At 41.0% G+C, this 24835-nt stretch overlaps 1 protein-coding gene across 1 annotated transcript in view; it reads left to right on the top strand.

The window, feature by feature from the left end:
• The window catches only part of uhrf2 (ubiquitin like with PHD and ring finger domains 2), a 161895-nt gene that overhangs the window by 56237 nt on the left and 80823 nt on the right, over positions 1–24835 (top strand). The window contains exon 4 of the mRNA XM_080848064.1: positions 14646–14864. Within this exon, the coding sequence (XP_080704190.1) occupies positions 14646–14864 (219 nt within the window). The remainder of the gene's footprint in view (positions 1–14645; positions 14865–24835) is intronic.

The raw sequence follows: 24835 nt of genomic DNA, 5'->3' as shown, positions 1-24835 counted from the left end.
TTGTCTACAAGATAGATAAAAATGTAGAGTGTATGAAATATTCACAATTTTGTTTGCTATTTGAGCAAAAAAACTGAAGGTAAATATTCTATACTGTTCAAAAGTTATGATGAGTTTAGTGATTAGTGTGAAATACAAATAATATGATTTAGAATGTTGTCCGAATTCTTAATCAAACACATTCTCTCCACGAAGACACAAAGGCATGAAAACTGGCAATGAAGACAAATACAATGTTTGTTTGTTTTTATCTGGTCTATAATAATGAACCATTCCTTTGTTTTAGTATAATTCACTTTGAATATGAACTATTATTTACAGAAATACATACAATATAAATCAACTTACAGTATATATGGCATTTATTCAAACAACCCTGACTAGGATGGTCTAGGACTAGGCCATCAGCCCACCACCCTCAACTACTATAGAAATGTCCCATTCTTAAATTAACAGAAAGTAAATTCAAGCTGCACAGTGACAGAGGAAGAAAGAAAGAGAGAGAGAGAGAGGGGAAGAGGGAGAGAGAGAGGACATAGGCATACACCAGGCCACAGTAAAGAATTAGAGAAATCAACTTGTAAAGTTCCTCGTATGTTGTATCTTTCCATGCCCCGTGTTTGTCGCCATATGTTGCCTTGTTGGGTACAGCACTCCATGCGTAGGCATTGGTATATCCCGAGACCTGCTACATCAGCTCAAAAGAAAAAGCCCAGATCTGGAATTTGTCAATATATTAAAAGGTCCAACTCTCCTGGCTTGTAGGCCTCTTGGCCCTTTCCCTCTTGGTCTCACACCTCTCCCTCTCACTGGTCTTGGGTTGGCTGGCAGATTTTCAGGAGCACCATCATCGCTGCTCTCCTCGTGGATAATATTGCCATTACCTAAGCTGAAAATCAATTCAGATCAGAAAAAGGAACAGTTCATTTTCTATTCTTCATTTACACACATATATATATATATGTATATATATACACGGCTGAAATAACAAGCACACGAAACAAGCACCCCCCCCCCCCCAAAAAAAAACACAACCACAGAATTCCCTTGTGCAGCTCCCAAACACATGACGTCGGGATGACAAGCCCATTTATTACGGATAAACCAAAAGGATTATTTACAACTTTAATTGGATAGGCTATGGATATGGACTGAGTGAAGTTATGGCTTTCAGAATCATACCACAATAAAACTCACGCTATTGTATTCACTTAGTGCTCATTAACTGCACATTTCATCGACCATTTTTCACTTGACAAAGGGGAATCATGTCAAGGGTACTTTTATTTATCGCCAGACCCGCGTGTACGTCCGCTGAACTTCCAGAGAATGTTTGGGGAACAAGGCGGAGCCCAGGCTCGGACTGGGAACGATTTTCGGCCCTGGCATTTTGGGCACAATTAAAAACCAAACGGCCTACCTTGACGCTGTCTTGATCGCGGGCTTCTTGCTAGTTGCAATTATTCCACATTAATCCACACGGTTTAACATACCCGGACAGCCCTGCTAGCAAGCAATGGATTATGTTTGCATTGCTAATTCACATTAGAATCCGTTGTAGGGTAAAATAGAGAGAATCCGTTGTAGGGTAAAATGAGAGTTGGTTACATGCCAGGCCTGTGATTCCGAGTCGGCATCAGGCTTGCGAAAAAACATGAACATTGTCTCTTGGAGGCTGGTTTGTGGTCAAAGCACTCTCTATCTAACCACTCGTTCAGGTGTTTTCTTGAGTTTGTACAGCCAACTACTGCACACGTTAGCTGTATAATCCCATCATGCACCGCAACATATTTTTGCAAAATATTCGAACATAAGTTCGCCAAATATAAGAACATCGTAGTTTAGTTTAAAGAAAGCATTTTAGTTTTATTTTGATTTAGTTTGTTGCAATGATTGTACAGTTTGAAGAAACAGGATTTTACAGTTTGAAGAAATAGAAAATTATACCATATACCAACCGTCACATAGATGTGCATGACAAGAAAGCGCTATATATACTGGATGCACCTTCCTAACAATTTGTCGTTAGGGTTAATGTCTTTTACAAATCTACAAATCTAGCCAAATTGATAGGTGAACACAAAACTAAATACAAAGGTTTGATAAAGTTAATTATTTACTCTGAGAAACAAATGAGGAAAGCTAGCATGCGTTTCAGTGACTACTTGTTGACGTACCTTGTGATAGAAACGCAGTGGGAGTAGCCTACTTTTCTCCGGCGCTTTCTCCTTCCAATCCTTGGTTAAATTCAAACGTTTTCTCCACTAGAAATCCAACCAGGACCACTGTGTACATTGGTTTCTTGGTCACTCGTCATTCATTAGAAATGCTGCTTCTTCTTGTGCTGAAAATCGCTGTTTCTCACTGAGGTGACGCATACTTGCGGATGCCATGTTTGTTTTTTCTAACCTCAGTCACGTCACTCGCGTAGGTTCATTTGACAAGCTCTGTGATACTAGCCAATCAATAAAATGGATTTAAAAAGCATTCAATCTGATTGGATGGGTCTTGAGGAGATGTAAAACATTTTTTTTTTTCAAAAATATGTTATTTTCCGTTGTCATGACACCAAAACGTCATCGTTCCTAGAGGAACGATATTTACATGGATCGTCACCAAAGGGTTAAACTATCTAATACTGTTTGTTCTCTTGCAGAATAAAAGGGTAATGTTTGCTGTGTTGAGCATTGTAATAACTTATCTCAGCAAGTGCTAGTAACTCAAACCTTAGTAATCACTTGGGCAAGGAGACTGCATAACATTGGGTTTGTTTCTTATGTTTGGATAGGTCTATGTGATGTACAATGGAATTAAAACTTCTATCCATCTTTAAATATTTTGTCTGTCTGTAAAGGGTCTACATAAGGGGAGACACCGTCTGGACCTGGTGCTTTTCTGGTTTTCTGACTGTTTCTGTTGACTTTTCCCAAACATACTGTTAGCAGTTCTAAATCATTCATAAACTGCAGAGAGCAGCGTGTAACGATTGGCAACCATTGATTTCTATCTCAATGCAATAGATTCGCTATACCAGGGTTTTTCCTGGGTCAAAATGGCTCTTCGGTGCTCCCCCCCCCCAAAAAATGACGCGCTATGCGCGCAGTCTGTGTTTACCTATCAGCAGACATCAATGTTTTTTTTTTTTTTTTACATTTCATAAATAATGGAGGCTATAATTTTGCTTCCACTTTAAATTAAAATAGATAGGCTAATATGTTGACATTAGTCCAAGCCCCATGGTGCTATCATGTATGGTTAAAAGATTATCAAGGTTTACCTCATGCAAACTGCTGAAATCTTTATCAATAGAGTCTAGAACAAACCAGAGGTCAGAAATGGAACACACGAATTATGAAAGTCAAGTTTATCTATTATTACTATTCATGTTTTTTATACAAACCTACATACCATTATTTTCACCAATGGAGGCTGCCTTGGAAATCGATAATCAAACTTTTGACAGCATTTTGAGTGGAAATTGAATGTGCATTTGTACAGGTGTATTCGTGCACGTCGAGCTGGCCCTTGCAGTGGAACGACAGTTTTCAACCGAACCGGTTTATCAATAATAATATTAATATTATTATATTCGGAGCTTTCATTGATAAACCAATGCTGTTGTCTGCCTTCCCGAGGCCTAGCGTTCTACTGGTACTCGTTCAAAGGGGTAGACAAATCAAGTAATAGCCTAAACCTGTGTAAGTTCTCAACTTTGCAGATATTTTAATACATTGAAAGCCATGAATATATATAAGTCAGGATGCATACGCAGGTTGAGTAATTAAGTGATTGGCAGCTGGCCGCTCTGTCCATTCGCGCACCTCACAGTTGCGTATAGATCAGACTTATCAACTCGATTACTATTGATCAAAACAGAATGAGGGTTCGGCTGCAGCCTACTTGAAACATACTATTCAGAACATTTTTGATGAAGATGAATTGCTTACAAATCTGCTTAAAACAACTAGTGAAGGTGTTTATGCCATATACAATAAGTGACTATGTAAACACCACGTATTAATGTAAGCTGTCTAATTATTTAGCGCAATGCAAGCATGACTCTACCGTAATTTGATGTTTAACCAAGGTAGCCTATTGAGCCTGTTGATCGCGACCTGTTTACAAATCTGGTTAAAAAGATAAAGGTGAGCTGTTATTTATAGAAAATAAATATTTCCCAGGCATCTAAAAAGCATCTTAACGTACAGAGTAAGGTAGGTTGACTGCTAAATCGGCAGCCACCAGTCTTTGGATAGCTCTCATAAGTCAGTTATTGTATATATGGCATTAATATTATTCTTACCATCACACATAGGATATATAGGTTCACACACACACACACACACACACTGCTTAAATAAAACTCTAAGCCTACTATCAAAGTATTGTTTTTTTAAGATAATGTAGGCAACTGCTAGCTAGCTAGATAATGTATGCAACTGCTCGCTAGCTGGTTTATAAAAAACAATCTCTCTAAACTGGCAAGCTTGGAGAAGTCTCTGTTCAATGATTGGCTGAGGGGGTGGGAGGCGGGATCTGCTGCTGCTGTCTTGAATTCAACGTGAGTGCTCAAAACACCATTAAGCTGAATTGGATGACAGTTTTTTTTATCGCAGACTCTTATTTTTTTGCCTTAGGCGTTCGGGATTTTTCATAGGCGCCCGGGAAAACGGCTTAGGCGCGCGCCTACATTTTCTCTATGCAGGAAAAACCCTGCGCTATACCACAATGTTTGATTTTGGCTCCTTGATTGTTTTCACTCTACATAAATGACCTACCAACTCTATGAGCAGACGTAGGGACACATTTTCATCTATGTGTAAGCACAGACAACACAGGAGGCAGTACAATTCACACAAAAAAAAGAAGTGTCTCAAAGTGGGTCTGAAATAACCAGCTGACACTGAATTATATCGAAACAGCCTTAATGTGCTTGACTACAAGACCAAAAGCTAAGAGATTTTTCTGAATGTCAGAAAGACAAAAGAAATCATAGTCGACTTCAGACGGCAAAAGGCGAACCCTCAACCCCTCATCATCAATGGTGAGGAATTAGAGAGGACCTCCTGCTTTAAGTTCCTGGGGGTTATGCTCTCAGAGGACCTGAAATGGGTGATGAGCACAACTGCCACAGTTAAGAAAGCACAACACTTCTTGCGAATATTGAAGGAAAAACAACTTTTCTCCCGAGCTGTTTAAGACTTTTTACCACTGCTGCATTGAAAGTGTGATCACATACTGTATCACTGCATGGTATGTCAACTGCACAGACAAGGACAGGAAATCCCTCAGGTGGGTCATAAGGTCTGCTGAGAGAATAGTTGGACTTCCACTGCCTCCCCTAGACGACATCTTTAGGACGCGCTGCCTCCGCCGAGCATGTGGCATTTTAAAGGATGACTCACCCCGCAAACCATCTCTTCACCCTGCTACCCTCTGGCAGGCGCTACCGGGCCACTACAGCTCGCACCTCCAGACTGCAGAACAGTTTCATCCCCAGGGCCATCACAGAACTTAATAATCACACTACCCTCCACCCAGTACAACTGCACTTTTTGTAGTGGTTGCACAAACAAATTTCGTTGTGTATCTAATGCACAATGACAAATAAAGTCTATATTCTATATATTCTAAAAGTTAAGAGATTTTAACATTAATATTTGTGAAATATGAGAAACTTAAATACCTAGTAGTAAAAACTGGCCAAGACCATTCAAATAAATTGACATTATTGTAGATATCAATAAGATCCTGTCTAGCAGTCAAAGCAACACACTAACAATGGACCCTTCCGCAAACTCCACCCCCCTTAGCAAAGGTTGCTATATCAGTCAAGCATTCACGTTTCCCAGGTTCTCAGCATTGGTATGAATGCCGTGGCAACATGTTTTCAACCGTGTCAATTTCAGCTCTACCCAAGGAAATCACAAGCATTTTTTGGAAAAACGGCAATATCTCAGATCGAAGCAGGCAAAAGGGTCTGCAATATGCTTATATAGGCTACAACCACGACATTACATGCCGTGTTTGTAGACAGACAAATGCTAAGGCTAACAGGTTCATTCCAGCTATGTTTATGTGTTCTATTATCTACACAGTCGCCGCTACTCAAACATGTAAGGTGGTAAAACTGAATCGTATTTTAATCAAGGGTTTTCTCACGTTTTCGATGCAGTGGGCAGATTTTAGCGACACAGCTTCTTGGAAGAAACGTAGGTGCTTCTGTTTACGTTGCTGACATTCAGCTGATTGGGGGGGGGGGGGGGGGGGTCGTCCACATTGTTTGATCCACAGCAGGCATTTCTCTCTCTGGGTCTTGGGTTTCGGGAAGGGATCAAATGTTACCCCTCCCTCCAGCCTTTTTGGATATCGGCTGTCAGAACTACACACTCCATAAGCGCAACGTTTCATTTTCTCTTCTCGAGCAGACGTCTCTCTCATTGACTTCCATTCATCAAAATGGCTCGCTTGACTGAGGTCCCGAGCTTAGTAACCGTTGCTATGCTATGATTGATCAGTTAGCGTTTTGGGGAGTGGTCGCGGAAGGGTCAATTGTACTTGTATATGCATAACTTTGGTTGGCTGTGCACGAGACCTCGAGAGACCTGTGTAATGCTATATGGCACCACCTCACAGATCAACAACTATAGGTCAGACCCTTGAGATAGCTATAAGAGGAAGCTAGCTCATTCTTCTCAGTATGGACATCATTGCAGATCCAGTGAAAAGACCAAAGAAGACGTTTTTGGAGGAAGCAAGGAAGAGAAAAAGAGACAGTGACCGAGCAAGAGATCCAACAACAGTATATCTTGAACTGGCTTTAGCGGTAGTAATAGCAAGAGGTAAAACAGATAAAAGATGCAGAGCTGACCTTTTTCACTGCACGAAAAGCAAGATTACTCTGATATTGAGATAGTCATTTCGCAACTTGGGACATGTTTGCCACTCGTGAATATCTAACCTGTGTCTTTTCAGGTAGATTTTGAAATCTTACGTGAGCTTCGAACCTGCGCTCTTCAGGTTAATGGTACTGTGTACCTGTGTCTAACCGCTTAGCCACGTTGCTGGTGATGAATTAGCTTGTCGGTGCGACCAAGTCACTGGTTTATCATTCCTCCCTCCTCTGGGGTATTTCTCTTCTGTTACTGGAAGGTGGGAAATCGGAATTGTTTAGTGGACTTATGTGAAGTTTTAATTAGCCTATGTTCACTTAAAGGCGCCCGAGGCAACATTAGAAACTTTAGACTTGAATAATAAACGTTCAATTTCTAGTCTTTTTTACACGTAGTAAGTTTCAATAACACCATACTATTACATATCGACATTCAAGGAGCAAAGATGAGACGTCGAAATTGCCTGCCTTCTGTTTTCCACGGTAGATCGCAGGTTATGCTATAAATGGCTTAGCATGGGTGGGATGGGGAAAGATAACACCTTTCCATCCAGACGCAAATTTAGCTAATCGGAATCTGTAAGTGGTTTCCAGATATATATATATATATATATATATATATATATATATATAGTTGATCTGTCTTATTTGACGAAGCAGTGAGTTGTCTTTCAATATCTTGTCGAATTATCTCACATGATTATGGTGGTATGTGTTTAAACGTTTTAACTTAGGCTATGTGTAATGTTCCTAACTTATATATTATTATTTTACCTTAATGTTCTTGAGATTCGTTTCTGGCATGTAATCATACAGAGTCAGGCTTACCCTGATAACAGTCATTAAGACTGTCGTTAAGCAACTCGGGCCATGGTTGCCACTAGTGGGGATCGAACCTGTGACTTTCAGGTTTTTTAAAATCAGTGAAGCAGTGACGGGGTGCCTCCCCTGGCGGGGGGGGGGGGGGTGAGTTGTTTTCAATCCAGGTCAATTCAATTAACATAACAAAAGCTAGGCCTGGCCAAGCAGGGTTTTTCCTGCATAGAGAACATTTCGGCGCGCGCCTAAGACGTTTTCCCGTGCGCCTATGAAAAATCTCGAGCGCCTAAATAAAAAAAAAAAGAGTCTGCGATTTAAAAAAAAAAAAACTGTCATCCAATTCAGTTTAACGGTGTTTTGAGCCCTCACGTTGAATTCAAGACAGCAGCAGCAGATCCCGCCTCCCACCCCCTCAGCCAATCATTGAACAGAGGCTTCTCCAAGTTGCCAGTTTAGAGAAGATGTTAGTTAAAAATGTTGTCCGACCTATTAGCACCATAGACATCCTATTAGCACCTACGACCTATAAACACCTACGCGCTGGTACACGTTACTTAATATAGATTTCGGTGTCAATCAGGATAACGGATTTTAAACAATGTACGCTCCAGCCCAAAAGGGGTATTTAAATTGTATGTGTGCAAAACATTACAGTTGTAGAACGTTATTAAGTGTACTAGACAGCCATTTATTTCTGTGTGTACAAACTGTCATGGAACGAACTGAGCGAATTCGATTTCACAACGAGAACTTGTGAGGGTCATACAGTTTTCAACCGACACCGATACCTCTATCCCTCTTTAAATTGAGGTTTACCCGCTTATCACAGGGACGACAGCTGACGACCGAGTGAGGAGATGTTCACGAGAGATTACGGATTTTGATAGAGATCATACTTGGTCATGTTTGGCTAATCTCTTGACACGTACCACAGGTAGGCCTAAATCACGATTGGATCTTGATACACAATACCTCGTGTATCAGCTCATTTTGCGTGTTGGTCTACTACACAACGGGATAAAACCGAAAACATGTTTCAGTTGAAATCCAAACAAGTTACTTGTCGTAATCTAGACACCCACCGCTACTGAAATATTTAAAATTGATTGATTAAAGATTTTTCTATCTATCAAGGTTTATAACTGTTTGTCACCTTTTTAATAGCTTGGGTTCACACCAATGTGGGCTTCTACGGCAATACACAGGGTCAAAAACTGTCGTAAATCCCACATTTCATGCAGTGTTTGCTGTTGGACTGGCTAAATAACTTATTAGCTGGCTTGCTATGATCTTGTGTTGTTGTGCATGCTTGATGTTTGGCTATGTAAGTTGTTGACTGGCTTGATTGGATCATAAGCCTAGTCGACCCATTTTTACAAACTTGCTAGACTTGACAACACACTCCGACATCAATTTTAGTAATGAGAGCTGCTCCGTTAGTTGCGCTCTAGCTATGTTGGCTAGCTTACCACCAAAGTTTCACTTTGTGCCAGGGTAATTCAAGTTCTGTAAGGTTCATTTGGTTTACTAGTTGTTCTTGGTCCTTTCAAAGAATCCCCCAACATTCCTATATTTTATAGACAGGTGTTAGCAGCATATTGTCACTGGTTCAGATTTTGTTTTATCTTAGCATGCTACTATTCATAGTTCAATGCTTGTGCAAACTTTGACTGCCGCATGACAAATATTGTTTGAGCAGGGGGGGGGGGGGGGGGGGCTCAAAGGATCATTTGTATTTACGACAGTATTCTTATCAACACTCTAGTGCTACATAGTTAAAAACGGCAACAAAAGCACAGTTTTAAAAAAAAATTATACGTTTTTGAAAAGTAGGAAACGCCTTTCTGAATAAAAAGGTTTTTAGACCAGTCTTAAAACAGTCTAGTGTCTGTGTTGCCCTTAAGTGGTCCGGGAGGCTGTTCCACAGTCGCGGCGCTGCAGAGGAGAAGGCCCGGTCGCCCATGGTGCGTAGTGTTTGGGACCTGCAGGAACGAACTGTTTTTGGATCTGAGGGTGCGGTTTGATGTTTGGGGAGTGATGAGTTCTTGGAGGTAAGAGGGAGCATGACCGTTTATGCATTGATGTGTGAGTAGGAGGACTTTGAAGTCAATGCGGGATGAGACAGGGAGCCAGTGTAGTGAGTGTAAAATGGGGGTAATGTGGTTGTATTTCCTGACTCATCAGGATCCTGGCAGCGCTGTTCTGGATGTACTGCAGCTTTTGGATGTTCCTGCCAGTGATCCCAGTGAACAGTGAATTGCAGTAGTCCAATCCAGCTTGGCGATGTTTTTGAGATGATAGAAGGAGATTTTGCACGGATACTTTATATGATCGTTGAAGGTCAGGTGAGGGTCAAACCTAACTCCTAGATTTGTGACTGTAGTGGAGAGGGGTATGACCTGAATGTCGAAGGTGAGATGAGTTATGGAGGATGACTGAACCTGGTGCGGAGTGCCAACAAGAAGGGCTTCGGTTTTGCTGCTGTTTAACTGGAGAAAGTTGTTTCTCATCCATGCCTTTATCTCCCCAAGACAGGCAGTGAGACATGACATGGCAGCAGAGGGGCTTGAGGCAGTTTTGATGTACAGCTGTGTGTCATCGGCATAACAGTGGAAGGACATCCCATGTCTGCTGACGACACAGCTGAGGGGGAGCATATAGATAATGAAGAGGATGGGGCCGAGGAACCACTTGAGTGCAGAGCCTGACAGTCCAATGGTGGTGTGGAGGCGCTGTAGGAGGATCGTGTGATCCACTGTGTCGAATGCAGCAGTCAGATCCAGGAGGATGAGGAGTGAGGGTGATCCTGCATCGGCTGTCATCAGCAGGTCATTCGTCACCCTGAGCATGGCGGTTTCAGTGCTGTGGGCTGAACGAAATCCTGACTGGAATTTTTCAAACTGGTTGTTGTGTTTGAGGTGGTCCTGAAGTTGAGAAGCAACTACCTTCTCTAGCACTTTGGACAGGAAGGCAAGGTTGGAGATAGGCCGGTAGTTGGCTAGGACCTCCGGTTCCAGGGTGGGCTTCTTGAGAAGGGGACGGATGACAGCAACCTTGAGAGCCGGTAAGACACAGCCTGACTGAAGGGAAAGGTTGACAATTTTGGTGATGAGAGGACTGAGAGTGGGGATGTGTAACTTGAGCATAGCAGTGGGAATGGGGTCCAGGGTACAGGTACAGGGTTTCATTTTTCTGATGATTTCCTCAACATGGCTCTCCTGAACCTCAGCAAGATGAAGGGGAGACAGCACACTTGCAGATAAAGTGTTGGTGTCAGAGGGAAGCAGAGATGGAGAGCTGGACATCACAGAGCTAATGCGAGTGGTGTAAATAAAAAGTAAACTACAGTCTGCAATGGTAGGGGAGCCCAATACCTATTTCCGCATGTAGTAATCTCTGTTTTGCGAAGATATCATACAAAGATAGTATATGCATTAAAGTACTAGAATCCGTCAAGTGACTTAATAAAAGTGTATTTTTAATGCTGACCAATAGAAATAGAATATAAAATAGAAACTAAATATATTTATTTATATATTGAATGCTATGCTTAAATTGACTGCTATTTTGCTAGTTACAAATGACGTTTGTTACCAGCTATGTAAAGAGTGTATTTATTCATTAAGAGTTTAAAATACTTTTTGTGATAGTTATAAAATGTTTAATCAACTCAACTTCACAATTCATCATGAATGTCACCAAGAATTGATTGCTTCCTCTTCTATTATTGTAAAGGAACTTTGTGTTGTCATTCTTAGTATTCTATTTCTTTGATGGTAACCATAAGCTTTGTAACAACTCCAGTCATTTTTGTATTTATTCTGTCTTCATGTGGTCTAAATATAGCAGCAGTGTTTTTTTTATCTACATACGTGTGTGCAGGGTTTTTCCTGGGTCAAAATGGGTCTTCGGTGCTCCCCCCCTAAAGATTTTGCGCGCTTCGCACGCACAGACTGTGTTATTAGTAGATATCAATGTAGTTTTTTTCACCATTTCAGAAATAATGGTGGCTATGGTAAAGTGCTGATGTGTGTAAACCAAGGACGACTTAATTGCGGAAAAATATTCTTTTTTTATTTTGTTTTAAAGTCAGGTACAGAGGTCACAACCAGCCTGTGAACATTTCACCCTCCGCCTTTTGGTGCCCTGGTAAAATGATTTAACAAGCTCACGGTAATTTTAGGCTAAATATATTTTTAATAGGCCTACTAGCATTTATTATAGCCTATTTACGAAGTTCAGAGTCAAAGCTATAGTGAAAAGGCAGGGTGTAGCCTAAAAGTGTGTTGGCTACAAACACCGATGGTAATTATCTGGGAAATAGTCTCTAACTGCAGTCAAATAGTTATGTCACCAAATTGTTATTGTCACCGATGGTAATTATCTGGGAAATAGTCTCTAACTGCAGTCAAATGTTATGCTCAAAATCGCCGCCGACTGACAGTCAGGATGCATACGCAGATTGAGTGATTGGCAGCTTGCCGCTCTGTCCATTCGCGCAACTCACAGTTGCGTATTAATTGTTATGTCACCAAATTGTTATTGTCACCGATGGTAATTATCTGGGAAATAGTCTCTAACTGCAGTCAAATGTTATGCTCAAAATCACCGCCGACTGACAGTCAGGATGCATACGCAGATTGAGTGATTGGCAGCTTGTCCATTCGCGCAACTCACAGTTGCGTATTAATCAGCCAAGAAGAAGACACACTTATCAACTCGTTTACTGATCAAAACAGAACGATGATTCGGCTGTAGGAATCTTGAAACATACTATTGAGAACCTATTCCCTGACAGGCATTGCATGAGTGACGCATAGATGACAGTTTTTTTTTTTCATCGCGCATTTTTTGCCTTATAGGCGCTCGGGATTTTTCATAGGCGCTCGGCAAAACGGCTTAGGCGCGCGCCTACATTTTTTCTATGCAGGAAAAACCCTGGTGTGTATGGTTACTCTATAGTCACACAAGCCACACAGGAGGGAATCTCTTGTTGCTTATGGGCGTTCCTAGCTCATGGTTACTATGCTTACAGAACCAACACGTTATATTTGCCTCTGTTTTGTGTGTAGTTAACAATGCTAGCGTTAGATAGTTGCCTGGCAGACCTCAAACATGTTTTTTGGTTTCAACAACTAAATCTTCAGATTGTAGTGTCTATTACCCAGTAACTCTTTAAAAATCTAAGGGAAAAAAATGTCAAACAAATTACATTGATATACAAACACCATGGTATGTGGAGTTTGGTCCGCCATCTTTGAATTCATTTGAGGTTGAAGTTTCAGCAACATGAATAACGCTGCCTTCACTGTTCTAAATCTAGCTACAGACAGACGTGAATTACATTGAAAAATCGCTGTGGTCTACACAGCTGTTTTTAATTGATGTAGCCTAGAGGTGTATTTGGCTCAATGATGGTTGGGATTGTTAAAATTGTCGATTTTTGGCCAGATAGATTGCCTACTTCTTGCAAAGGCAAACCTTTGTCTGGAATACAGGCAGCTCATGAGTATGGTTGTCTTTTGAACAGAATGTGTACAAAATTTAAAATTCTTTGGTGTAGGTTGGTTTTATTGTCTGAAACGTACTGGAATGTACCTTGCGAAAACTTGGGGTAGTGAACCGAAATCTCCAGTATGGCAGTTGAAATAATCGCACAGACATTTAATCTGTGTGCCAGTTGCATGTTAGCTCCCGCTAGCATGTATGCTAATAGCTTAGCTTATGGGGCTAGGCTAGTTGCTTCGCATATTGTAGCAATGGTGTTCGCGAATGAGTTGTTGATCAAGCTGTCTTTTATACTTCCACTTGCTTTTTACACTTCCATGGCTGTGTGTGTTGTGTTAACCCTGTCTCTTGCTGTCTGTGTAAGAGGAGGTTGAAACTCTCAGCCCAGCTAGTCATTTATTTATTTTGATGCCACCGCCGTGTTACAGAAATAAAGTCTCTTGTCCTAGAGTGGGTGACGTCACAATGGCTCAAGATTCCCCCATGTTAGTCTATGAGAGAAAAAGGTGATGAAAAAGAGGAATAAAAAAGGAGTGGCAAGGAGAACCGCCACGAAAAGATATAGCAGGTTGCACCGGATCTGGCCGGACGTTTCGGTGTTTGAACGGCGTCTGTACCTCGAACGAGCGAGGCCTGATTCGATGCAAGAAAAACGGGCGGAATAAAGAAAATTTATGAAGAACAATAGTGTGCTTCCCTTCGGACAAGCACACTAATAATCACAATTAAAAGAAATAAAAACTTGAAATAGATCAGTCTGTGTGTAAACAATCTATATAATATATGAGTTTCACTTTTTGAATAGAATTACTGAAATAAATCAACTTTTTGATGATATTCTAATTTATTGAGATGCACCTGTATGTCTATGCCCTTCTCCAGCTTTGTTTATCCGCCCATTCTTTTCTTTTCCGAGTTATACCTTGAATAGCACTTTCATAACTTCATCAGGAGGTGCTATTCTTGATCTCAGTTTTTCACGTTCATAGGAAGCCTTTTCCAGCAATGTTACTGAATGATATGCGCAGTACTCAGCCCTATCTGGCTTTCAAAGATGACTCGTAGACTTGCTGACCATCATTTTCCCCTCTGAATACATATGGACTTTCCAATAAATATGGGAGCTTGCAGTTATCTTAGGAAGGTTAATTCTGCTATTGTAAACATGGTTGCACATTTGTTCAGAACAGAATCATTAGATGTTAGGTTGAACGTCAGGTTGAACAGAACAGAAGAAATTAAATAGTTAGATGTAAGGTTGCTAAATTAGCCAATCTGGTGTCAATCTTATCTTTTGCAGAGAAAAGGCCCAGATTTTCACGGTTTAATATACATATGCTAACATCAGTTTGCCATACTGTCATCACCAGTACCAACAGCAATCATAATTGGTGGTAATCTTAACAGTCATACTCTTTCTCCCCAGTTACCCAGAGAATGGCGTAGTAGAGATGACACCAGAGGATGTGCGTCCACGGGCTCGGACCCTGCTCCGCTTTGACCAGCTCAAGGTTGGACAAGTGGTCATGGTGAATTACAACCTGGAGATCCCAGAAGAGCGGGGCTTTTGGTATGATGGAGAGATAACAGCCCTCAATGAGAGATCAAGGACAAATAAAGAAGTCAGAGTGAAGATCCTTCTAGGGTGAGTGAAGCAGTGGATAGAGAAACACAGAGGACTTGTTTGATCCTAAAATGTTCTAGAAGGATCCTATAATGTTCTATAGAAGTACTTGTTTGATCCTATAGAACTAATCAGAATGTTTGTAAACAAAGGTTGCCAAGGTACTTCCGGGTGGCAAACTGTCATCCTATTGTAAGATTCATGATCAAGCAGCTGCTGTGACCACCAGCGGAATACCCAAAATGGTTATCTTATCATGGTCACAAAGGAAAAGTCCCCACACTGGTATTGCTCAGACACCTGGGGTCAGGAAGCAAACTGAGGTGTGATTGACTGCAATTAATCATAGTATGGGAATGGGGGAGGCCATTGAGAACCATCTCAGACTCAGACAGAGAAACCAGATTATCAGATACAACAACAAAAGGTTGCCAGACCTGTTTGCATTACAAGCCTAGGTCATTTACATTAGAAGCCTAGGACTAGGAGTGGTCTTAAAAACAGTATATATGGCTTGAATTGTGGATGCTTGTGATTCAGTCCTACACCGCTGAATCCGGAGTAAGGCTGCTTCGTCACTGCACATTATTGGAATAAAGATTGCTGCATCAGAAACAAAGAAACCTCCTTCATTTCTTACAATTGGCGAGCCAGCCCATCTGGCAATTTCAAAAAAAAAAAAAAAGAAGAGGGGAATTGGTAAGTATTCTACTAAAAAAACTTTTTTTTTCAGGAAATGTGCACGTTTAAAACAACCTAGAAAGGAGGTTTAAGAATAGAAATAATCTGTTTCATGTCTTTATTCCATTAATAAGCAGGAGGTGTCTGGCTGTGGGTTAGCTCTGTGCAATTTTTCTAAAGATTCTAAAGTAACTGAATCAGCCCGAAGTAGTGTGGTAATAGAATTGTATCAGAAAACCTAAAGTAATTGAAACGAAGGCCAGACTGTGAAAACGTTTTTGAAGTAACTGAAACAAGTAGCTGAAAAGTAGTGTGGTTTAGGCACTAAGTCCTGTTGCCCAAGGCAATTTCAAGAACACATACTGTTGTGCCCGACGGACAGAGGCCTAATTATTAACCGGTGTATTGGTGAGTGTGAGAAACTAGTGTAGTAGTCAGCCCGACGAATTGTGGCATAAATTGTCTGGATAATAGCCAGTAGTTGAACATGAAGCATCATAGACATACATTCAGATTTTACGGCACAAATCCATAAGCTTGTGATAGGATCCGACTTAACGGGAAAGATAAATCATTTGAATTTCAATTGTGCGGTTGACTATTGAAAGGCGCTATTTCATTGTTTAGGACGGATACGTCATAGCCTAGCCAATAGGTGACATACGAGGCATCATACCAAGATTGACTGACAAAGAGATTGTTGTTGGTAGGTTTTTGTTTTTGTTTTGTTTTAACTTTAGAATGGAATATATCATTGCGCAATACATCACAAAACACGGTTCGAATGGAATATTTGACGGAATAGAGAACGCATAGGATATTGTATAATTGTATTGAGGGATTGTTCAAAATCTCAAAGGTGTGGGCGTGGCAGACCCTCAAACTTTTACCACTCGCCAGTAGGGATGGGTATCGTTTGGGTTTTTTCCGATACCGGTACATAACCGATACTTTTAAAACGATACCGGTGCCTAAACGGTGCCAGAACCGATACTTTTTTTTTTTTTTTAATTAAAGACATTAGGCTTATTTATTGCCAAGGCAAATAGTTTTCTTTAAATTTAACAATATATTAACTGTTTGAGGTATACTATAAATAAAAATAAATACAAAACACTTGGCTTCAAACCTTTTAACTTCAAACTATGAACAATATATTAACTTATAACAACTGTTTACAGTATACTTAAATAAATATAAATAAATACATAACAAACTCCTTACACACACTTCACACTTCAGTAATACTTTTGCAGAAATATGAGCATGTTTGCCTTCAGAGTAAAACAAATATTAATTCGTTTGCATTTATTTAAACCCACTGGTTTCGTGAATGTGTACTGCCCCTTTAAAAGTTTAGCTTCAGGGCCTCTTGAGTTCTCTCACCCATTTACACCAATTTTGTTGTTGCATATGCTGCACGTCGCGTTGTTTGAATCTTTTTGTGCAAAATACAGCCACACTTTTGATCGTTGACCTTTCGACATTTTCTCCGTTATATTGATGGCTAGCTCTGTTTGTGCTTGCTCTGTGCAAGGCTGCCTGCTCTTCGCTGTCAGACTGTTGCAATGTTATTGTAGCGTCCAAGTTAGTGCTCTCTTAAGAACTCAGATTGAGAAGGAATATCTTTGGATGAGACGGTAGCTCTCCGTTTAATAAAGCGTATCCAACTTCTGCTTAGAACAACCACACTTATCTTGAAACCGAAACCACACGCAAGTCAACCCATTACCATGGCAACTCCTCAACACAAATCCCGTTTCCACTAGTCCCATACGGAATGCAGTGTGAGCGACACAGGCGAGAGTCTATATTGGGAGATGGAGCAGTTTTATATGTGCCCCACGAAATATGTTATCAACACAAAAAAGTATACAGATCGTACTCAGAAAGATCTACGCCACTAACGTTACTTCTCGTTAGCTATCGCTAGTTTTGTTAAATTATAAAAATTTTAATAAAAAAAAAAAAAAAAAAAAAAAAATGATCTGCTCAGGCACCGAAAGGAAGCACCGAAATCTGCGTTGCATTTCGGTCCGGGTAGGTATCGGTTGTATGGAACCGGTGCCGTATTGGTACCGGTTCTCGGTACCCAACCCTACTCGCCAGTAGGCGGTGCTTCCTTTCGGTGCCTGAGCAGATTTTTTTTTTTTTTTTTTTTTTTTTTTTTATTAAAATTTTTATAATTTAACAAAACTAGCGATAGCTAACGAGAAGTAACGTTAGTGGCGTAGATCTTTCTGAGTACGATCTGTATACTTTTTTGTGTTGATAACAGATTTCGTGGGGCACATATAAAACTGCTCCATCTCCCAATATAGACTCTCGCCTGTGTCGCTCACGCTGCATTCCGTATGGGACTAGTGGAAACGGGATTTGTGTTGAGGAGTTGCCATGGTAATGGGTTGACTTGCGTGTGGTTTCGGATTCAAGATAAGTGTGGTTGTTCTAAGCAGAAGTTGGATACGCTTTATTAAACGGAGAGCTACCGTCTCATCCAAAGATATTCCTTCTCAATGTGAGTTATTAAGAGAGCACTAACTTGGACGCTACAATAACATTGCAACAGTCTGTCAGCGAAGAGCAGGCAGCCTTGCACAGAGCAAGCACAAACAGCTAGCCATCAATATAACGGAGAAAATGTCGAAAGGTAAACGATCAAAAGAGAACTCAAGAGGCCCTGAAGCTAAACTTTTAAAGGGGCAGTACACATTCACGAAACCAGTGGGTTTAAATAAATGCAAACTAATTAATATTTGTTTTACTCTGAAGGCAAACATGCTCATATTTCTGCAAAAGTATTACTTAAGTGTGAAGTGTGTGTACAGAGTTTGTTATGTATTTATTTATATTTATTTAAGTATACTGTAAACAGTTGTTATAAGTTAATATATTGTTCATAGTTTGAAGTTAAAAGGTTTGAAGCCAAGTGTTTTGCATTTATTTTTATTTATAGTATACCTTAAACAATTAATATATTGTTAAATTTGAAGAAAACTATTTGCCCTGGCAATAAATAAGCCTAATGTCTTTAATTAAAAAAAAAAAAAAAGTATCGGTTCTGGCACCGTTTAGGCACCGGTATCGTTTTAAAAGTATCGGTTATGTACCGGTATCGGAAAAAACCCAAACGATACCCATCCCTACTCGCCAGTACTCGCCAAAACCACAAAGTCACTTAAAAATCCTACCTGCATTGTCCGATCCTGACCAAACTGCATAGGGTGGACGCTGGACCCGGCCTGAGCGCTTACATATGCCCATAAGGCCACTCGCCTATAGCGCCACCTGTTGGTGGTTGGAAACATTGCACATTATCGATCCTGACCAAACTTCATAGGGTGGACGCTGGACCCGTTCTGAACTCAGATATATGCCCATAATGTCAATCGCCTATAGCGCCACCTGTTGGTGGTATGAAACGTTGCTTTCTTTATTCTTTGCGCTGTATTGTTGTGATGTGTTGATGTACGTGGCATTCTCATGGCTTACTCCACGCTTGACGGACGGCTGTGCGGTGCGCGTCGGCCATCGACCGGCGCCTTCCCCAACGTGCGCACGTGCTCGGGCCCGCTCATCGCTGCTTGCAGCTTTAATTATTATTATTATTGTAGGACTATTTCAGCAAATTCTAGATTTCAATCGTTAATAATCCTGTTCTTGAGAGTAACAACACAAGCGGGCAACTCATATCAATGCTTATTTTCCCATTCTGCTTGCGCACAATGAAAGCTGAGCTAACGTAAAGTTATGTCAATTCTTTTCCCCTAGCAAATTTGAACAATAGTGATGTTTGGTGTTTGGTCCAGCCCCTTCTGCTGGAGCCCACTTTTTTTCTTCCCCCGACGTTGTCTGGTGATAAATTAACCACAACATTAGCACCGCTGAAAATAATACGTCACAACTGCTCCGACGTGTCCTAAAAAATAAACAAACAAAAAAAGTCACGAAATCCGTGATTTCAAAGCCTTGTCCAGCTGTTTACTGACATTTGTCATGTTTAATGAAGATGCAGGTTTGAGTAAACAAAAATAAATATATAAGTTGAAAATATCCTACTGTGTTTTTTATTTATTTATTATTTTTAATTTTAATGAATAATTTTGGTTTGAGCACCTGCCCCCCAAAATGTCTTTGCACGTGCCTGAATAGGATAATAGGAAATAAAACGTTTTTGTAGGGTTGTTGTTGGGTAGTTTAACAGTTGGGTAGCATATCGTGAGAGTGCTAGTCCCGTTGTTATAAATAAACAAACCACGCACAGTGGCGTGATCTGGCTTGGCTATGATAGTGTTCTAATCTTTTTTCTTAATGAAGGTCGGCTAGACCCTGATCCTGACCAATGTTCCCTCTAAGCTGCGCGCACGGCCGCGCAGGCTAGTCGAAGTGGCCGCCAGTGGTGTAGTGGAGATTTTTTTTTGTGGGGGTACGCTAGATGTGAAAAAAACGGAATCCCACGTGCACGCGTACACACAAATTTTGTAAGACGTTTCAAGTTTCTCGCCAAATATGGAAAATGTAGCTAATCTCAGTTGCAAAAATCCACATGCATGTGTCAATGAGAAAAAAGCATTCCAGGCCTAGACAAAAGCCATATCACACCACACGTAGTTGTCAAAACAGCAAATATTTATTGAATGATTAAAAAAACACATTGTTTTCTTTTCATTTTTAATTTGATTTTAAGTTCATTGTGTAAATCTAAAATAACGAGCTCCAAACCCTAACATCAACACGCAATCAGATAATAATATAATATAATATAATATAATAATATAATATAATATATAATATGATAATTGATGATCGTCATTAGGCATGAAAACAGTCACATCTTAGCAGAAGGCGCTGCCATTAACAAGAACATACCAGTGTAGGTGGATGAACATCAAGGCCGACACCCTTTCGATGAGCAACTTCGTTCGGGTCGGGGTAATGACAAGGTTCATCTCGCTGAATCCCCTTTCACACTCTGCTGTGCTGCATGGGATTACTCTTGTTCATTAAAGGCCTGAGGTCATCGGGTATAGCATCCCCGGTGCTCTCGATAAAGTCCCTAAACCCATTAATGGCACTAAGAGTTGGCAACCCGAATCTCTTGCAGAGTTGACTTATCTCCACCTCCCATAACGAGGTGGCATGATTTGTGCTGGTGGCCAGTTCTCACGGTCCAGGATTCTCAGTTGTGAGATCAGACTGGCATAGTCCGACTCAGCCTGGGGGGCAACAGACGGTCCAGATGCAGTGGTAAACATCCGATGCCTCAGATTGTTGCAAAGACTTCGGAGGAACTGCTGCCGGCTGATAGAAACTGTTTTGGGGTTGTCTCCCAACATTACTGTGCCCAGTCTGCCCTCTGGTATTGCAATTAAAGCTGCAAGCACTTTAGTTCCAGGACGTTCTGCCATGGCATCGATGACTCGTATGCTGCGGTTGATCAGCCTGTCTGCATAGGTCACTGATGTGGTGCGTTTCTGCAAAGACTCTGAGAGTAAGGCCAATTCATGAAGAGCATCGTACATAAGTGCCAAGTCTAAGACGAACTGCTTCGAAGACAGTCGCTTTAACAGACCCCCATACAAACTTCTGTCAGAGGCCGATCGTCTCTCGTTCGTTGCTGCGTGGCTGAAGTGCGCACTTAGTGCATCGAAATTGTGCCACACAGCAGACACGGTGCGATAGGAACTGGCCACCCATCTTGTGCTTAACACACAGCCGATTTTCCCCACTTGCTGTTCCAATTCGGCGGCGCACTCTCTCAGCTCTCGCTGGTTCTGGGGTGATCGACTGTACACAGTGTGCAGTTTGTCCATGAATGCTTGGAAGTGGTTCAAACCTCTAACATCCGACACAGTGTCTCCCACGGCAAGCTCAAGCCGGTGATTGAGACAATGCCAGGTCAAAATATTCGGGTACCGCTCTGACAACTGTTTTGCGACACCAGATTTTCGCCCCAGCATGACACTGGCACCGTCGCTTGCAAATGCAACTAAATGCTTTCTCAGGTATCCGTCATCAAAGCCGTGTGCGCTGAGGCATTTAAGTAAGTGCTGCACAATTGTATCCGCCCGCTGGTTCGGAAGTTCGAGTAAATCCATGAACACGAAATGAGGATCAGAGTTTTTGTCGGTCTCACATTTGAGGTACACAATAAGTGCAGTTATGGACCCCAGACTGGTAGACTCATCAATGAGAACAGACACTTTTCCTTCGATGGCTTGAATTCGTTGACAGGCTTTCTTTCGCATCTGCTCCGCTATGTGGTCTACAATCTGTGCCGCGCTGTACCGGGAGTGCAGACCTATTCCAATATCTACCCCATTCTCACTCTGTAAATCTAAAAGTCCAAAATGGTCAGAAAATGGCCTGTTGCTCAGAGCTATGATATGATATGCCGTGCGGAACACGGCACAGGTAGCCTTCACATGGGCTGCATTAATTCGGTCACAGACTTTCTCCAGCGTTTCATTTTTAGCATTGTCAATAATTCGCTGTGCAGTATTATGACTATAGGAATGCTGGTGTTTCATTATCTTCTTACGTAGAGACGTCAGCATCTTGGTCTTCTCTACTCCACACGAAGAGACAGAATAGGCACGCCACTCATCTCCTCTTGAGCCACGTATTTTAAAAACTGACAAGTCAGTAATGGAGCAGTAAACTTTACAGCCCGACTTTCTGTCCTTGCTGTCTATCCAGGGGTATATCTCCTTTTTCCTGGCCCACATCTCCTCACTCCAGACATGGAAGGGTGAGCTGCCGATGGAGCTCCCGACCGCCTCAGGACTAGCATTAGCATTAGCAGCAGAAGAAGAGGTGACATCTCTGTCCATGGTGCTGTTCATGCCGCCCGCCGTTTCCTCGGGTGACACTGTTGTTTCCGCACTCCGATGGCTGTCTTTGCGAAAGTAAAACGCGATGCTTTTCTGTGTACTCATTATCACTGTTGTTAACAATTAGTCTACATGCTGCTATCTACTCTTGTCTTCTCTTTCCCGCTGTAATAGAATGTAGGCCTACGTGAGTTATGACGATCATAACATTAACGTTCTTTTAATTTTTTTCCTTTATTAGGCTACTGGGTAAAGTTTGTGTTCTAGGCTACTTGGTTTCTGTTTGCTAGCTCAAAGTACTTTTAATGGGTTTTAGAATATAATTTGACTAATTCATTGGCTATTATAATATGGTTTATTGTACAGGTGACGGTCAATGTGAACCAGACAGCGAAAGTGATAATTTTGCAATCCAGATGAAAATAATTGAGCAGAAAAATGTGAACACTGAGAGAAAAACTAAACAAAACACAAAAAGTTGCGAGGAAACTAAAAACTTTGAATAACTTGTGTTGTTACTTTGTGTTGAAATTAAAGCCATTTTATTTGATCAGATCCATGTTGTCAAAAGTAATAGGTTGCTAGGCAACACCTGAAACAAATGCAGTAGTGAGAAGACTTGAGAACTCAGCAAAACGACATGTTTTCCATTCACAATTACCGTTTATTTACAAAATGAAACATGCCATATAATAAACAACTTATTAACCTTGACCCACCTCTATTAGGTGCTTAATATATTTAAGCAATCTAGCACGAGTGGTATTAGTAAAGGATATCCCCACGGGTGGTGTTCGGTCGTAGTCCCAGGCCGAGTGGGTTTTAAACTGGTGCATTTTCAACTTTGGTTGGTTTCAACGGTATAGAATCTTCCCATTGTATGCAAACAATTGATTATTGTGAAAAGTCCGAGTTGTGATATCCATTCATGGAACGTCTCTCGTCCAATCGGAAAATAACGTAAAAATACGGATTTTTTTTTTTTTTTGTATAGTGATTATTTTTTTTTTCAACAAACCCAAGTAAAATAAATGGGGGGACGGCGTCCCCCCGCGTCCCCCTCCCACTACACCCCTGGTGGCCGCGCAATAGATTTTTCAGACCGCACAAACGATTTTTAGTGTTTAAAAATCTGAGTATCAAAGCGGATGTAGGCTAGGTAATAAACATTTAAAATACTGACATGTCTGACAACCAAGCCGGATGTGCGTTAGAATGTTTACATACAAAGTATCCTTTAGCTCTCTTGCCGGGCTCTGCTCCAGCAGTTATAGGCTACCATGGCGAAAAGAAAGGCAGAGCAGGTGCCCCAGACAAAGGTCTGCCTAACTGCCTGTTTAAATACATGAGCGACTAGATGAAATAGTCCAAACTGACACAGGTAGGATAAAACTTTCAGACATATTTTCATTTACTCGAGAGAAAGAGTTCACTCGAAAACAGTGCAGTGAACAAAAGTGACATTATTCTGTTTGTCCTTAAAGTTGTGAGCACTTGGATGCCCGCTTCCCTGTAAAATTAGCTGAGTGGGCTGCCTTTGAGCCGGACACGTTGGATCGTGCAGTTAGTGAATTTGATCATGGGCTGAATGACGTGACCAATCTGGCGAAAAGGTTCGAAGCGCTTCTGGAGGAAGCATAATATGCGGTCCCGGGACGCATTTGTCAACAATACAACGAATTCAAGTTCATGGTTAATGAAAAAAGGTGGTCGCTGAAAAGTGAGCATTTTCCAGATCTGGTACAACTTCTTGACTTTTGTGGCACATTCCAAGCATTTAGCGCCGACTGTCAACGTGGTTTCTGTCTAATGAATGCCACTAAGACAAAATTGTGAGGCGAGAAGATTTGAGGTAGACATTTCCAATATTTTCAATTAGACCTATTAGGCCTTATTCAAAGTGATCTTGATAACTGCAACAACATTTTGATATATGTTTAGTCAGAAAGATATGTTTAGTCAGAAAGATCTGTCTTCCATAGGCCTGCAGACAAGATGAGCCACTGTTAGATAAATTAATACCAAGACGTTAACACTAAAAGGTCTATATCCCTCGTCCGGGATATTTTTATTTTTGAGTTTTCGTCTTAGAGACATAAAAAGAACAACCATGGAAACATTGAACCCTTTTCTAATATTATTGCTGAGGTCTTCTAGAATAGAATCATATATTCCATTTGTTCATCAATGTTTTTAGTTAAGCAAAATGTACAAAAACATCAAGGCATGTCAGACAACTTAGAAAAGTCTAAAAGGCCTTTGACCTTAGAGTGTTAATCAGACCCTCCAGGATTTCGCGATCACGCAAATTCAACGATTACCCGTGAATTCAGGGCGACGTAGCAATTTTAACACATCACCGCAACTTTCCCACAAATTTGACAAATCATTGTCGTCTCCCACAACTTTACCTGCCCTGCAGACACTAGCAGAGTTCTAATCCGTTGTAAACAATGAGAATGGCTACTCCAAGCATGT

The sequence above is a fragment of the Sprattus sprattus genome, assembly GCF_963457725.1.
Source record: "Sprattus sprattus genome assembly, chromosome: 11".
NCBI lineage: Eukaryota > Metazoa > Chordata > Actinopteri > Clupeiformes > Clupeidae > Sprattus > Sprattus sprattus.
This window is presented reverse-complemented; position numbering and strand designations above follow the sequence as displayed.